The 17,420-nt window shown below is 43.1% G+C and overlaps 1 protein-coding gene across 1 annotated transcript; it reads left to right on the forward strand.

Moving 5' to 3' along the window:
* The first annotated feature begins 749 nt into the window (after nt 1-749).
* On the forward strand, nt 750-16,375 carry LOC143768678 (C3a anaphylatoxin chemotactic receptor-like). The gene is made up of 3 exons (XM_077257320.1): nt 750-952; nt 3,166-3,241; nt 15,420-16,375. The coding sequence occupies exons 2-3, from the start codon at nt 3,186-3,188 to the stop codon at nt 16,366-16,368; spliced, it is 1,005 nt and encodes a 334-aa protein (XP_077113435.1). The 5' UTR covers nt 750-952; nt 3,166-3,185; the 3' UTR covers nt 16,369-16,375.
* Nucleotides 16,376-17,420: the final 1,045 nt, after the last annotated feature.

Raw genomic sequence — 17,420 nt, forward strand, 5'->3', positions numbered from 1 at the left:
TGACTGTGATTGGAGCCTATGCTTTTGGACTGAGGAAGGAGTGAAAGGTGTCAAAGTTTTTTTGGTTGTTAGACAGGGAGGAGATCAGGTTAGTGTAGTAGGTCTGTTTGGAAGGTGAAGGGCAGATTTATAGGTCCTTAACATAAATTTGTGGTGGATGAAGTCTTCTGATGTGAAACAGCAGGAGTAGGCCATACATCATGGCCCATAAAAAAGCTATTGGAACCAACAGACCAAAAGAAAAGTAGCAGGATAAGTTTGTACGTTGCTATTATTCCATCCAATGTTGCATCTTTTTGAGAATTTTTTTGACTATAACGACGACGACATCGATGATGTAATGGTTATTCCTAACAAAAATGTGAGCCACAATATTTCTATTTATTTTTATTTTATAAAAAGCAGACATGTGACTTCATTCATCTTCCCTACAAAGTGTGTGTGTCAATGAATAGGAGCAGGTCGGAAAGTGCAATATGCTCCTTCCTTTTCTAATATTGAATTCCCAAAAAGTCTCTAAAATACTTTGCACAACCGATTCTGCACTTGTTTCCAAAACCTGTGTGTTTTGTATTGTGCTGCTCTGGAGGTAACATTAGATCCCTCTGTAACCAATGGTTGGTGGTTGACAGAGGTCATGGACAAACTGACTATCAATGGAAGGATGGCGTTCCTTGTTCTTGTTTTCTCCTGTTTTACTTTGTCTCCATTCCCTTTAAGTTTTGTCTTTATTTTATTATATCAAGGGCTAAAACCACTTCAGTATCTGATAATCTAATCACACAATGTCATGCAAATTCAGATAACGATGTACTGCCATGTGACACACTCCGATCAGAGACTTCTAACCGAGCAACCAATATTATACTGCAAATATTCTCAGTAACTCTGTGACAACTTCAGCCGTGGAGGAGTCGGAGAACGTTCTACACCATCTCTTCAGAAGTAACAGGTAAGATATCACTCTTCTTAAAATTTGGATTATGAAAGGGATTGTCCATAAACATGGCTGTTTCCTTCCCGATAGAGCACATCTGTCCATGGGTTGTCCATGTAGCACAGCGTTATCAATGTTGACAGGGCAGAGGTGCAATACTGCAAACAACCTGTGGACAGATGGAGCATTGTATTAGAAAGAGAGTAGATAGTGTTTTTTTTTTCTTATCGTGAGCAACCTCTTTAAGTATTAGAATTTCAGGAATTACAGATATTAGAAGGAAATAGGAGAAGTGAGAATATTTTATCAATTTTTCTTAACCCACTTACAAGCAAATTTGATTCACATCAAATGTATTCAATTCAAATGGAATCCCTTCCCCCCTGGATTGAGCCAATTCAACTGGATACAAATTTTGGGAGTTTTGCTCAACTTCCCCTTGGGTTCAAGTGCAAATCAAAACCAATATCCCAACAGCTCTCATGCGCCAGTTATAATTCTTGTGCATCCTTCAGTGGTGAAAACAAATAGAAAAAGCCAACTCACCAAAATTGAAAGAAGGTGCACGGAACCAGGTCCTGGTTAGACATAATCAATGGGAAAAAAGGGATAATGTTCCATCTCCTTTGATAAAAAATTCTATATATTCTTTATTGGAATCTTGTTAAAAAAAAGCATCTAAAGTGCTCCGGGAAAAGTAGAACAGCAGGCATCAATAAACGGTGTATTTCGATAACATCAGTGATCTTTATCAAAGCTGATGTGATCGAAACGCGACGCTTGAAATTTTTTCCTGCTTTCCAATGTATCACATGATAGAAATCCACCAAAAATGAGGGATTGTCCGTATGCATCAGGCAATCCCAGCATGTTTTGTGGCTGTAAAGCAGCCATATGAGGCCATGAGGACGCGAACATGTCACTCGGGCACACGTGATACTCGGTCAGTACCCGAGCACCATAGGCAAACTCAAATAACGAGCACTTGCGCTCATCACTGTTTATTATTTTACTATTTTTTTTACAGAGCAGCAACATATTATGCCAGTAATTTCCTCCTTATGGGATTTTCTTTATAAGGTATCTGTAAGAATTACCCCCCCCCATACCCTCACTCACGGGGTATATAATCTTTTCATTATTTTCGGAGAGGATCCTGACCATATAAATAGTTTGGGGAAAGGATTGTGCTGACAGATTTTACTTAAGGCATTTCCAAAAAGTTATTGACCTGATGGGTTTGGGTGTTATGTCTTTTATGATGAGTGATAATGATGATATAACTGTAATAAGTCATTCAAAACAGAAAATGATGTTCTTATCAGCGGTGAGATCCAACTGTCCTTGGAGATATATTTGTGGCAAATTGTTCCTACACTGCCGCATGAAATAATAAAATATAACTATTTTATACATTTTACATACTTTGGCCAGCAATAGTGATGAGCGAGTATGCTCGTCACTTGGGTTTTTCGAGCATGCTCGGGTGTTCTCCAAGTATTTCAGCGTGCTCAGAGATTTAGTTTGTGTCGACACAGCTGCCTGATTTGCAGCTGCTAGATAGCCTGAATACATGTGGGAATTGTCTGCTTGCTAGGAAATCCCCCACATGTATTCAGGCTGTCTAGCAGCCATAAATCATGCAGCTGCGGCGACACAAACTAAATCTCCAAGCATGCCCAAAATACTCAGAGAAAACCCGAGCAAGCTCGGAAATCTTGAGTTACGAACATACTCGCTCAACACTAGCCAGCACCAATTTTTCTGGATACAATAAGTTACCAAGAACTATATAGTGCGCAGCTCATCTTTTTTGTTCCCTCTGCGAGTGATCAGTGATGTATGTAGAGACTGTATTACAATAGTTACCAGTCACCATCTTCTGCCGTTTCCAGCGCTGCTCCAGTCTACTGTAATCAGTTTTGACCTGCCTACTCACTTGGCGTCTCCTGTGTGATCTAGAGGCCACTTTTTCGGTGTTAACTACTACTTAAGACTCAGAGCAAGACTAGGAAAGATGGAACCGGCAAAAGGCGGAGACTGGTAAGATTTATAATACACTCTCTACACACATTATTGTTTATAAGAAAGGAGACAGGAAAATAAAAAATGGTTGAGATATTTTTTTTAATAGAATGCAATGGCTTCTGTACAGAAACTATAGTTACATAAAAGTCTGGTGTGTTGTTACCAATAAAATATTATTAATTTAATTATTATTTATTTAGTTTGTAGGTAAATACTCACAATGGACTTAGAGGACGATAATCTGACCACATTTAATAAAACTCTGAAATACGACTGGTAAGTTTAAATTCCTAATTCTTTATTCCATCAAACCTCACTACATATCAGTGGTCCATCAGGTGTCAGTGGTGTCCATGGTGCAGAGCGTTCGGCTCTTCATTGTGGCTCCTGTATAATAACATAGATTTGACCAGAGCCAGACAGAGACTTTCTCACTGCATTCATTAATTTATAGAAAAAAAAACAGAGCCACAGTACAAGGTATTTTATATTTATTGGTATTTATTTTAGTTAAAGATTCTATAGAGATCAGCAGATATGCCCAGATCTGCAAGATCCACAGCCAAATAGTCTGTCACATATGGATATGTCCTTACTAGTGTGTTGTGAATTCCGCTCTTGGGCTCCCTCCGGTGGTTGTAAGTAGCACTTTTGTGAATCCTGCTCTTGGGCTCCCTCCTGTGGTTTTGAGTGGTATAGCTGCTTCTTGGATTTAGCATCAGCAGCTTCTTCCACTGATCGTCTTTCTGGCTCGGCTATTTTAGTCTGGCCTTATGCCTCAATCAATGCCAGTTGTCAATTGTTCCTGCTTGGAGTCATTGCTCTTTTGGATTTCCCTGACACTCTGACCCTTTCAGCAAAGGTAAGTCCTTGCTTGTCCTTTTGCAGTCCACTTGGTGTGGACTTATTGTTCAGCACATTCTATGTTTTGCTCATTTGTCCAGCTTATCAGTATGGATCTATTCAGCTAAGCTGGAAGCTCTGAGCAGCAGATTTTGCCCTCCACACCTTTAGTCAGGTGTGGAGATTTTTGCATTTCTCTGCGGTGGATTTTTTCTAGTTTTTATTACTGACCGCACAGTGTTCTTTCCTGTACTATCTATGTAGCTAGAAGTGGCCTCCTTTGCTAAATCTTGTTCCATACTACGTATGTTATTTCCCTCTCCTCTCACAGTCATTATTTGTGGGGGGCTGTCCTATCCTTTGGGGATTTTCTCTGAGGCAAGATAGCTTTCCTGTTTCTACCTTTAGGGGTAGCTAGTTCTCCGGCTGTGACGAGGTGTCCAGGGAGTGACAGGAACATCCCATGGCTACTGCTAGTGTTGTGTTAAGATCAGGAACTGCAGTCTGTATAGTTACCACCTGCTCAGAGCTAGTCACATGTCGCTTCTAAATCACCAGTCCATAACAGTACAACTGGCCAAAAATGAGTTGAATGCATCTCAAAAGAAGGAAAAGAAAAAGAGTTCTGAGCCATTTTTTTTTCTTTAGTCTGTTTTGTCTTTTTCCTTCCTCTTGATCTCTGGGTGGTTCAGGATTTGGGCGCGGACATGGATGTTCAGGGTTTGTTTTCTCGTGTGGATCAGCTTGCTGCAAGAGTACAGACTATCCAAGATTATGTTGTTCAGACTCCAGCCTTAGAGCCTAGAATTCCTACTCCAGATTTGTTTTACGGGGATAGATCTAAGTTTTTGAACTTTAAAAATAACTGCAAATTGTTTTTTGCTCTGAAACCCCGTTCCTCTGGTGACCCCACTCAGCAAGTTAAAATAGTTATTTCTCTGCTGCGTGGTGACCCTAAGGACTAGGCATTCTCCCTTGAGTCAGGGGATCCGGCATTGCTTAATGTAGATGCATTTTTTCAATCGCTTGGATTATTGTATGACGAACCTAACTCTGTGGATCATGCGGAAAAAACCTTGTTGGCCCTGTGCCAGGGTCAGGAAGCGGCAGAATTATACTGCCAGAAATTTAGAAAATGGTCTGTGCTCACTAAATGGAATGAAGACGCTCTGGCAGCAATTTTCAGAAAGGGTCTTTCTGAAGCCCTTAAAGATGTTATGGTGGGGTTCCCCACGCCTGTTGGTTTGAGCAAATCTATGTCTCTAGCCATTCAGATTGATCGGCGCCTGCGCGAGCGCAAAGTGGTGCACCATATGGCAGCATCCTCTGAACAGAGTCCTGAGCCTATGCAATGTGATAGGATTCTGACTAGAGCAGAACAGAGGGGATACAGATGTCAGAATGGGCTGTGTTTTTACTGTGGTGATTCTGCTCATACTATTTCTGATTGCCCTAAGCGTATAAAGAGGGTCGCTAGATCTGTTACCATCAGTACTGTACAGCCTAAGTTTCTGCTGTCTGTGACCCTGATTTGCTCATTGTCATCTTTTTCTGTCATGGCATTTGTGGATTCAGGCGCTGCCCTGAACTTAATGGACTTAGAATTCGCCAGGCGCTGTGGTTTTTCTTTGCAGCCTTTGCAGAGCCCTATTCCTTTGAGGGGTATTGATGCTACACCGTTGGCCAAGAATAAACCTCAGTATTGGACTCAGCCGACTTTGTGCATGGCTCCAGCACATCAGGAAGATTGTCGCTTTCTGGTGTTGCATAATTTACATGATGTTGTTGTACTGGGTTTTCCATGGTTACAAGTACACAATCCAGTGTTGGATTGGAAATCAATGTCTGTTGGGGTTGTCAAGGGGTACATAGTGACGTTCCTTTAATGTCAATTTCCTCTTCCCCCTCTTCTGATGTTCCTGAATTTTTGTCAGATTTCCAGGATGTATTCGATGAGCCCAAGTCCAGTTCCCTTCCTCCACATAGGAACTGTGATTGTGCTATTGACTTGATTCCAGGCTCTAAGTTCCCTAAGGGCCGACTTTTCAACCTGTCTGTGCCAGAACATACCGCCATGCGGAGCTATGTTAAGGAGTCCTTGGAGAAGGGGCATATTCGGCCGTCTTCATCACCATTGGGAGTGGGATTCTTTTTTGTTGCCAAGAAGGATGGCTCCTTGAGACCCTGTATTGATTATCGCCTTCTTAATAAGATCACGTTCAAATTCCAATACCCTTTACCTTTGCTCTCTGATTTGTTTGCTCGGATTAAGGGGGCTAGTTGGTTTACCAAGATTGACCTTCGAGGGGCATATAATCTTGTTCGTATTAAACAGGGTGACGAATGGAAAACTGCATTTAATATGCCCGAAGGCCATTTTGAATACCTGGTGATGCCTTTCGGGCTTTCTAATGCTCCTTCTGTATTTCAGTCCTTCATGCTTGACATTTTCCGCAATTATCTTGATAAATTCTTGATTGTGTATTTGGATGATATTTTGATTTTTTCCAATGATTGGGAGTCTCATGTGAAGCAGGTCAGGATGGTATTCCAGATCCTTCGTGATAATGCTCTATTTGTGAAGGGGTCTAAGTGCCTATTTGGAGTTCAGAAGGTCTCTTTTTGGGGGTTTATTTTTTCTCCTTCGTTTATAGAAATGGATCCTGTTAAGGTCCAAGCCATTCATGACTGGATTCAACCCACATCTGTGAAGAGCCTTCAGAAATTTTTGGGCTTTGCTAATTTTTATCGCCGTTTCATTGCCAACTTCTCTAGTGTGGTTAAGCCCCTGACCGATTTGACGAAGAAAGGCGCTGATGTGACAAATTGGTCCTCTGAGGCTGTTGAGGCCTTTCAGGAGCTTAAGCGCCGATTTACTTCTGCCCCTGTCTTGCGTCTGCCGGATGTGTCTCTTCCTTTTCAGGTTGAGGTTGACGCTTCTGAGATCGGGGCAGGGGCCGTTTTGTCACAGAGGAATTCTGATGGTTCCTTGATGAAACCATGTGCCTTCTTTTCCCGAAAGTTTTCGCCTGCGGAATGCAATTATGATGTCGGCATTTGGGAGTTATTGGCCATGAAGTGGGCATTTGAGGAGTGGCGACATTGGCTTGAGGGAGCCAAGCACCGCGTTGTGGTCTTGACCGATCATAAGAATCTGATTTACCTCGAGTCGGCCAAGCGGCTGAACCCTAGACAGGCTCGATGGTCCCTGTTTTTCTCCCGTTTCGATTTTGTGGTTTCATATTTTCCGGGATCTAAGAATGTTAAAGCGGATGCCCTCTCTAGGAGTTTTTTGCCTGATTCTCCTGGAGTTCTTGAGCCGGTTGGCATTCTTAGGGAAGGGGTGATTCTTTCTGCCATCTCCCCTGATTTACGGCGGGTGCTTCAGGAATTTCAGGCTGATAAACCTGACCGCTGTCCTGTGGGGAAGCTGTTTGTTCCTGATAGATGGACAAGTAAGGTAATTTCTGAGGTCCATTGTTCAGTGTTGGCTGGACATCCTGGAATTTTTGGTACCAGAGATTTGGTTGCTAGGTCCTTTTGGTGGCCTTCCTTGTCGCGGGATGTGCGTTCTTTTGTGCAGTCCTGTGGGACTTGTGCCCGGGCTAAGCCTTGCTGTTCCCATGCTAGTGGGTTGCTTTTGCCTTTGCTTGTCCCTGAAAGGCCCTGGATGCATATTTCCATGGATTTTATTTCGGATCTTCCTGTGTCCCAGAGGATGTCTGTTATCTGGGTGGTTTGTGACCGGTTCTCTAAAATGGTCCATTTGGTACCTTTGCCTAAATTGCCTTCCTCCTCTGATTTGGTTCCATTGTTTTTTCAGCATGTGGTTTGTTTGCATGGCATTCCGGAGAATATTGTGTCTGACAGAGGTTCCCAGTTTGTTTCCAGGTTTTGGCGGGCCTTTTGTGCTAGGATGGGCATTATTTTGTCTTTTTCTTCGGCGTTCCATCCTCAGACAAATGGCCAAACTGAGCGAACTAATCAAACCTTGGAAACCTATTTGAGATGCTTTGTGTCTGCTGATTAGGATGATTGGGTGGCTTTCTTGCCGTTGGCCGAGTTTGCCCTTAATAATCGGGCCAGTTCGGCTACTTTGGTTTCGCCTTTTTTTTGTAATTTTAGTTTCCATCCTCGTTTTTCTTCAGGGCAGGTTGAGCCTTCTGATTGTCCTGGTGTAGATTCTGTGATGGACAGGTTACAGCAGATTTGGACTCATGTGGTAGACAATTTGACGTTGTCTCAGGAAAAGGCTCAGCGTTTTGCTAACTGCCATCGGTGTGTTGGTCCTCGGCTTCGTGTGGGGGATTTAGTCTGGTTATCTTCTCGTCATGTTCCTATGAAGGTTTCTTCCCCTAAGTTCAAGACTCGGTTTATTGGTCCTTATAAGCTTTCTGAGATTATCAATCCACTGTCTTTTCGTTTGGCCCTTCCAGCCTCTTTTGCCATCCACAATGTTTTCCATAGATCTTTGTTGCGGAGATATGTGGTACCCGTTGTTCCCTCTGTTGATCCTCCTGCCCCTGTGTTGGTTGAGGGAGAGCTGGAATATGTGGTTGAGAAAATTTTGGATTCTCGTTTTTCGAGGCGGAGGCTTCAGTATCTTGTCAAGTGGAAGGGTTATGGCCAGGAGGATAATTCTTGGGTGGTTGCCTCCGATGTCCATGCTGCCGATTTGGTTGGTGCTTTTCACTTGGCTCGTCCTGATCGGCCTGGGGGCTCTGGTGAGGGTTCGGTGACCCCTCCTCAAGGGGGGGTACTGTTGTGAATTCCGCTCTTGGGCTCCCTCCGGTGGTTGTAAGTAGCACTTTTGTGAATCCTGCTCTTGGGCTCCCTCCTGTGGTTTTGAGTGGTATAGCTGCTTCTTGGATTTAGCATCAGCAGCTGCTTCCACTGATCATCTTTCTGGCTCGGCTATTTTAGTCTGGCCTTATGCCTCAATCAATGCCAGTTGTCAATTGTTCCTGCTTGGAGTCATTTCTCTTTTGGATTTCCCTGACACTCTGACCCTTTCAGCAAAGGTAAGTCCTTGCTTGTCCTTTTGCAGTCCACTTGTTGTGGACTTATTGTTCAGCACATTCTATGTTTTGCTCATTTGTCCAGCTTATCAGTATGGATCTATTCAGCTAAGCTGGAAGCTCTGGGCAGCAGATTTTGCCCTCCACACCTTTAGTCAGGTGTGGAGATTTTTGCATTTCTCTGCGGTGGACTTTTTCTAGTTTTTATTACTGACCGCACAGTGTTCTTTCCTGTACTATCTATGTAGCTAGAAGTGGCCTCCTTTGCTAAATCTTGTTCCATACTACGTATGTCATTTCCCTCTCCTCTCACAGTCATTATTTGTGGGGGGCTGTCCTATCCTTTGGGGATTTTCTCTGAGGCAAGATAGCTTTCCTGTTTCTACCTTTAGGGGTAGCTAGTTCTCCGGCTGTGACGAGATGTCCAGGGAGTGACAGGAACATCCCACGGCTACTGCTAGTGTTGTGTTAAGATCAGGAACTGCGGTCTGTATAGTTACCACCTGCTCAGAGCTAGTCGCATGTCGCTTCTAAATCACCAGTCCATAACAGTACAACTGGCCAAAAATGAGTTGAATGCATCTCAAAAGAAGGAAAAGAAAAAGAGTTCTGAGCCATTTTTTTTTTCTTTAGTCTGTTTTGTCTTTTTCCTTCCTCTTAATCTCTGGGTGGTTCAGGATTTGGGCGCGGACATGGATGTTCAGGGTTTGTTTTCTCGTGTGGATCAGCTTGTGTTAAGATTAGGAACTGCGGTCTGTATAGTTACCACCTGCTCAGAGCTAGTCGCATGTCGCTTCTAAATCACCAGTCCATAACACTAGTGATAATCGAGTGTGCTCGTTACTCGAGTTTTCTGAGTATGCTCGGGTGTCCTCCGAGTATCTTGGGTGTGCTCGTATATTATGTTTGAGTCCCCGCAGCTGCATGTTTTGCTGCTGCTAGACAGCCTGAATACATGTGGGGATTCCCTAACAAACAGGCAATCCCTGCATGTGTTCAGGTTGTCTAGCAGCCGCAAATCATGCAGCTTTGGGACACAAACATAATCTACGTGCACGCTCAAGATACTCGGAGAACAGCCAAGCATGCTCGGAAAACTCGAGTAATGAGCACACTTGCTCATCACTAGTCCTTACTAAGGAAATGTTCTCTTTGAGATGTTCTCTTTTCCAGGATTTGTCTGATTAAAACTAGAGTTGAGTGATTATGTTCGGAATCGGACGCCAAATCTGAATTTGCCACATTCGTGCCATATTGGTACGCTATCTGTACCGAATTTTTCTTTGATCGATTCCGAACATATTTGATCATTTCTACTCCCATTGACTCCAGTGATGTTCAGCTGTGTTCGACAAATATAGCAAAAACAATATTTGCTGCCTATTGTAATCGGGACCAAATTTTTAAACATTTGTTCAACTCTAACTAAAACCAATGGGAAAGTCCTGTTAGTGACTTGGAGCTGCACTGGGAAAATGCGACCGGGGTAAGCACCGGACTAGTCTTGTCTCTGCCTCTAATCTTGTAACTACACTTTCTCTGAAATGCCAGGGAGTTTTAAAGAATTATTATACTTTGCTTCCATCATAAAGCCAGGCTATGATTTACGCTGCCCGCTGTTTGTGTCGCATGAATCAACTGACAGGTTCTCGTAAAGAAGTTAGAGTACTTTAAATTTGGTGGAAGTTGGACAGATCTCTAAGTACAAGTTTTGTGTATCTGGTTATAAGGTCATATGAATGGCAATTTCACCCCATAAGCAGGGTTGTGTTCATAGTAATGCTGCCCTTGGCACCAATAAAAAACAGAAGAAAAACGAGCTCAACGAACTTGAGACCAAACTTCTTTCTTTCTTCATCATGATTAATGGTACGCAGTCACCTGAAATGCGTCGGTGTCGCATTTCATGCAACTTGCATCGCTGATTCTGTTGTATCCTCCACTGAGCACTTTTAGTGAATAAAGAAAGAAGTTTGTTCTCAAGTTGGTTGAGCTGGATTTTCTCCTGTTTTGTGATTGCTCTACCCCTTGATGCAACGTTTCCTATGCTCCAAACACCTAAGGATGTCTATTATGGTGAGCTTGACCTATATTTCTTCCAATAAAAAACCCCTTGAAAAAATAAAAATTTATAAATAATCCCCCGTAACATAATTGCTTATCATAGCCTGAAGTCCATGGAATAAACTAAAGTTTTCAAAAGGAAAAGGATATCATAAAATAATAAAAAAAAAAAAAACTACTGGGCCGAGCCACATATAGAAGTACAATACCTTTCTATGAATTTATTCACATTACTGCAGTTCTGGTGGTACCAGCTTGTGCTCGGCCATTACTTGGAATTGGTAGGGTGTAGCTTGGACACTAGAAGGGTGCGGTAACACCCTAAGTTTCTTCTTCATTGCACACAAAGAAATTCAAACACAAAATGAAGTCTTATCCAAGGACTCTAACATGGCGGCTTAGCAGGATTAGGCCTAAGGCCTTCCTCATCACCACTGATTGGCTGTCGCAGTCATGTGTAGTACAGAACGTCATCACTGAAACAGAGAAAATTATCATATTGTAAAATATATGAAAAATGTGTGGAAAGTTCAGAATGGAGACATCTGCCAGAACGAGCTCTCAAAAATCATTCTGGACTCAGGTACTGAACATTAGCTTCATAATACTTCCCACAATTTTTCATTAGATTTGCAAAAGGTTCCTAGGGTCTTTCTGGGCAAATAAAGCCAAAATGATCAATGTGTTCTTTTCTAGAATGTGAGGTATATGGTGGTATAACTTACAGCTCCATAGTGTGACCACACGTGGATGTTAGCCCCTGTAAACTAGGTAGACATATATATTTTTTTTTTCAAAATGTTTTTATTGGGGAATTTTAACATTTTCTTATAGGGAGGGATAGACCAGGAGGGAAGGGAAGGGAAGGGATGGGATTTGAAGAAGGGGAAAAAATTGGACCCCTATAGCAATAGGGGGAACGGCACACATACAATACTTGGTGTAAATATAGTAACTGGAACTTATACTCAGTAGCTAAAAGAAAAAAGTATAGTATGACTTCTCATAAAAAAATTCTGTAAAAATTAGATTATTTCAGCTCTGGTATTTTAACGTAGGGTTATAGCTTAGAGTTATTACCTAAAAGGAGTTGAATAAAAAATAAGTAAAGACATAAGTGATGCTACGCATAATTCACAAAGGGTAGTATATGAATACAACAAGCTGTAACAGACGCAATAAAATACATAGAAGAAGACGATTAAATCCAACTCCAAAGTAGGCCTAATAAAAAAGAGATAGACAAGTATTGGGCCGAGTAAAAAAAAAAAAAAAAGTAAAAGTAAAATTTATGTTTTCAGGAAAATAATACTATAATCTAAATCAACATCTAAGGCTATATCGATTTGTAAGTAAGATACATAATTTTATAAGAAGGCCTGTTGCGTCTGGGTCATCAGAGATGACCCTGCAACCTAGTGGGTGAAAAAAATTACGGTTCTATTAAATGCCAAAATGTAGAACATCTATAGAAAAGAAAAAGAAATATGTTTTCCGGAATTTTTGACGAAGGTTTATATTAAATTGAAGAAGTGGGACTAGGCGAAGATCCGGGGAAGTCCACGCCCGCAAAGTTCAGGAAGAGCATTGCTTCTGCTGAGGAAGAGAAAACGTTCCATTTCGATGCGTAGTAGAACCTCAGATTTGAATATTGATGCCAATTATACTGGATTCCGGCACGCTGCAGTCTTTGGATTGATTGTTGGAACATCTTGCGTTTTTGTAAAGTAACTTTACATAAATCTCTGTAAAAGGCTAAATGACCATACGAGGAGGAGACGAACCTTGATTCTTTTGCCACGTTAAACAGTGAATCTCTCAGCCAGTTGGGATAGAAAGAATTAACCACATCTGCTGCTATATTCGGCGGTAGAGTAGATGGTCTGCGGATTCTGAAGATTTTGTGAATCAGATTTCTCCCTTGAGTTTCTGGAAAGAAATGGAGAATCATCGAGGAGACTTAACCTCCCAGTTGCGCTTTTTTTACTGATTCCGGAATCCCACGAATTTTCAAGTTGTTTTTCCTTTTATAGTTCTCGAAGTTAGCTAGTTCAGTCCTAAATGCAGCCACTTCAGTTTCTAAATAATCCAGAGGATCTGAACACCCGGAGACGCCCTCTACATCTTTTGTTGCATCCCGATGAGTATTTTGAGGGACCGGTCTTTTTTGAGTGTGTAGAGGTTTATTAGGAGCTTTTTTCATATCAGGGTGTGGGGTGGCGCTGATCTGTGAGAAAGTGTCTTTGAAGAGATTTTTAATAAATTTCTCAGAGGTTTGAGCTCCTTTTAAGCTCATAGAGGTTAGGAGCGCTTTAGATAAATTGACCAAAAAGCTCTCAGAAGGTTGTTCATCAGAGGCTAAAATGTCATCTATTAATGAGTAATCGGAAGCTTCAGAGCACGACTGCTCCTGTTCTGAATCGCTGGTATTTGAGTCTTTTGATAATCTGGTTGAACATTTTGAGTCCTCAGTGTAACTAAACTCCTCGGAAGAGACATTTGACTAGGTGGTATCCTCAAAGTCAGATTCACTGATGGAGTTAATATCCTCTTGGTCAGAGTAAACTGAAGAATCTGCACACTTTGTAGCTTCATTGCTTTCCTCACTTTTTGACATACCAGGCAAGAGAGAGACCGACTGAGATGTAACAATATTGTCGTTTGTTTCTAATTTCCTATCCGTGACTCTGCAATCCTTAGGTGAATGGTCATATTTCTCTCTAACATCCAGTTTAACCCTCTCCACAAAGTATGAGGTGCACGAGTCAATCAACGCCTCAGACCACTTTTCAATTAGCTTTGGCGTATCACCTGCTGGAAGGGGTTTACCCCCACTCAAAGAGGATTCTTTATTTAAAGGGAGGATATCATTGGTAGTATCAGGCTGTGTTGCCAGCTCTGTGGATATAGACTCTGCTTTATTGAAGGTGGGTAGCAGTGTTATAGGTGATCCAAACTCCTGCTCATTATATATTTTATTAAACTCCAGGGCTGTGGCAGACGTTGTGAGAGCCTCTGTCACATTAATCCGCTGCCTGCCCTGAGTCCCAGCTCCTCCACCCCTGTCGCTCCGTTGTACCTCACAGCTTTCTTCGTCAGCTCGATCAGCTGACATCCAGGACACACCCCTTTCTTCCTTCACCGGGACGAACTCCGGCGCGTCATGCCTGAGGCTGCTGTAAGAAGTTCCGGGCGCCGGAGAGATCCCTCCGCCCCTCTGTAAGCTCCGGTCCCGTCGGCACTCACCAGCTCCTGACTGCTGCATCTGGGTGGTCTGCGGCTCCTCTGCATTCCGCCGGCTCTCCCGACTCACTCCTTCCAGAGCCGCAGCTGCTGTAGGGGGAAGCGCTCCTCTCCTAGGTGTGCATGAAGAGTCAGCTTTAGTATCCATCCGCCGATTCCTCACTATGTGCTGCTCCACCGCCGTCCTGTCTCTCACTGTAATTCCTGTGATTGTCCCCAAACTTGCGATTTTCTTGCTTGTAGGTGGCTGAATATTCTTGTGGGTCTTCTTAAGTTGCGACTTAGGTCTCTGCTCCTCCAAGTGCTGGGTGAAATTCTGTCGGTTAGGTGGAGGACTACTTTGCCTTTGTCCCGAGGGAAGCTGTCCTCCATTAGACATCAGCTGTTGCTTTTTCACTCCCGTTAAGGGAGATATCTTCCTTGTGCCCGCGTTTTTCTTAGAGGGTCCCATTCCTGCTATGATCCGGCAGGGATTAAAGGCAGATATTCTGGTTTTTAGTAAGCTTTAAGTAGCATTTTTAGGGGAATTGGCAGGAGCTCCTAAGGAACACGTCTGCTCCTTTCCCCTGGCAAACCACGCCCCCACTAGGTAGACATTTAAAGGAAATCTGTCACCCCAAAATTCGCCTATAAGCTAAGGCCACCGGCATCAGGGGCTTATCTACAGCATTCTGTAATGCTGTAGATAATCCCCAATGTATCCTGAAAGAGAAGAAAAACAAGTTAGATTATACTCACCCAGGGGCGGTCTCGATGCGGTCCGGTCCGATGGGTATCACGGTCCGGGTCTGGCACCTCCAATCTTCATAGGATGACGTCCACTTCTTTGCATCTTGCCACGGCTCCTGTGCAGGTGTACTTTATCTGCCCTGTTGAGGGCAGAGCAAAGTACTGCAGTGCGCAGGCGCTGGGCCTCTCTGACCTTTCCCGGCGCCTGCGCACTGCAGTTCTTTGCTCTGCCCTCAACAGGGCAGATAAAGTACACCTGCGCAGGAGCCGTGGCAGTAAGAAAAGAGGACATCATCATATGAAGATGGGAGATGCTGGACCCAGACCACGACGCCCATCGGACCGCTCCGGGACTGCCCCTGGGTGAGTATAATCTAACTTGTTTTTCTGCTCTTTCAGGTTACATCGTAGGCTTGTCTACAGCATTAAAGAATACTGTAGATAAACCTTTGATGCCGGTGGGCTTAGCTTATAGGCAAATTTTGGGGTGACAGATTCCCTTTAAGGAACTACAAATTCTTAATTTCCCATATGTCTACCTTACCCTGTCTTCTCAGGTCATCGGACGAATACGAAAAGGAGCTTCATAATGATGTGTACGTTTTACAGACGATGGCAATTACATTATACAGTATTGCTTTTGCTCTCGGGATTATCGGTAATGGATTAGTCATCTGGATTGCCGGATTCAGGATGAAGAACACAATCAGTGCCGTGTGGTTCCTGAACCTGGCCATCGCGGACTTCCTGTGCTGTGCCTCTCTTCCTCTACGAATTGCTGAGTGGACTGTAGCTTTCACATATGACTTAGATTTTGCATATTGCATATTGAACATGTTTCTGTTTACTGTAAACATGAGCGCCAGTGTACTCCTCCTGACGGCCATGAGTATTGAACGCTGGGTCTCCGTCATGTGGCCATTATGGGCTAAAGTTCACAGAACTTCTAAACTGGTGAAAATTACTGCAGCGATCATTTGGGTCTTGAGCTTAATATTAACAGGTTTAGTATATAACATATATAGATACCATGTAGGTGATGTAGATGAATGGTGTGTAACTTATTATTATGCACATCCTTACAACCCTGAGATATATTGGAACATTCAGCTGATCAGATTAGTTATAATGTTTTCCATCCCTTTTGTGATCATCATCACCACTTATGTCACCATTTTCTACAAACTTAGAAAAAGTAAGAGATCCCAAAGATCTCAGAGGACCTCCAGGACCATCACCGCTGTTATATTGTGTTTCTTCGTCTGCTGGTTTCCATATTACATGTGGCCACTAATATCTGGATATTATGAATTTAGCCTTCTAGTCCTTATTGTACACACTATTATTACCATGCTGGCTTACCTCAATAGTTGCATCAATCCAATCATTTATACATTCATGGTACGAGATTTCCAACAAGGTTTCTTCAGATCAATCCCCACCAGGCTAGAAAGAGCCTTAGGTGACCATCCTAATGTTCTAGACAAGCAACGAAATAATATATGAAATACTTCCTCAATAGTGTTGAGCGATACCGTCCGATACTTGAAAGTATCGGTATCGGAAAGTATCGGCCGATACCGGCAAAGTATCGGATCCAATCCGATACCGATACCCGATACCAATACAAGTCAATGGGACTCAAGTATCGGACGGTATTCCTGATGGTTCCCAGGGTCTGAAGGAGAGGAAACTCTCCTTCAGACCCTGGGATCCATATAAATGTGTAAAATAAAGAATTAAAATAAAAAATATTGCTATACTCACCTGTCCGACGCAGCCTGGACCTCAGCGAGGGAACCGGCAGCGTTGTTTGTTTAAAATTCGCGCTTTTACTTGGTTACGTGAAGTCCCGGCTTGTGATTGGTCAGGGCGGCCATGTTGCCGGGACGCGGACCAATCACAGCAAGCCGTGACGAAATTACGTCACGGCTTGCTGTGATTGGTCCGCGTCCCGGCAACATGGCCGCCATTAACCAATCACAAGCCGTGACGTCACGGGAGGCTGGACACGCGCGCTTTTTAAAATACGCGCATGTCCAGCCTCCCGTGACGTCACGGCTTGTGATTGGTTAATGGCGGCCATGTTGCCGGGACGCGGACCAATCACAGCAAGCCGTGACGTAATTTCGTCACGGCTTGCTGTGATTGGTCCGCGTCCCAGCAACATGGCCGCCCTGACCAATCACAAGCCGGGACTTCACGTAACCAAGTAAAAGCGCGAAATTTAAACAAACAACGCTGCCGGTTCCCTCGCTGAGGTCCAGGCTGCGTCGGAGAGGTGAGTATAGCAATATTTTTCATTTTAATTCTCTCTTTTACACATTATTACATTAATGTTGTTGCGATACCCGATACCCGATACCACAAAAGTATCGGATCTCGGTATCGGAAATTCCGATACAGCAAATATCGGCCGATACCCGATACTTGCAGTATCGGAATGCTCAACACTATTCCTCAACTGATGTGTAAAATATATTCATGCTATCTACTGTATATGAAAGCTCTTAGCGTGCAGACTTGGCCATTTTTTATGTTTTTCCACTTTCTTTTCT

The sequence above is a fragment of the Ranitomeya variabilis genome, chromosome 4, assembly GCF_051348905.1.
Source record: "Ranitomeya variabilis isolate aRanVar5 chromosome 4, aRanVar5.hap1, whole genome shotgun sequence".
In the NCBI taxonomy this organism is placed as follows: domain Eukaryota; kingdom Metazoa; phylum Chordata; class Amphibia; order Anura; family Dendrobatidae; genus Ranitomeya; species Ranitomeya variabilis.

What these genes read in the sequence shown, in the direction of transcription:
- LOC143768678 (XM_077257320.1), top strand. Translation starts at nt 3,186, where the DNA reads ATGGACTTAGAGGACGATAATCTGACCACATTTAATAAAACTCTGAAA. An exon ending in AAAACTCTGAAATACGACTG is followed by an intron (nt 3,242 to 15,419) that starts GTAAGTTTAAAT and finishes CTGTCTTCTCAG; the next exon opens with GTCATCGGACGAATACGAAA.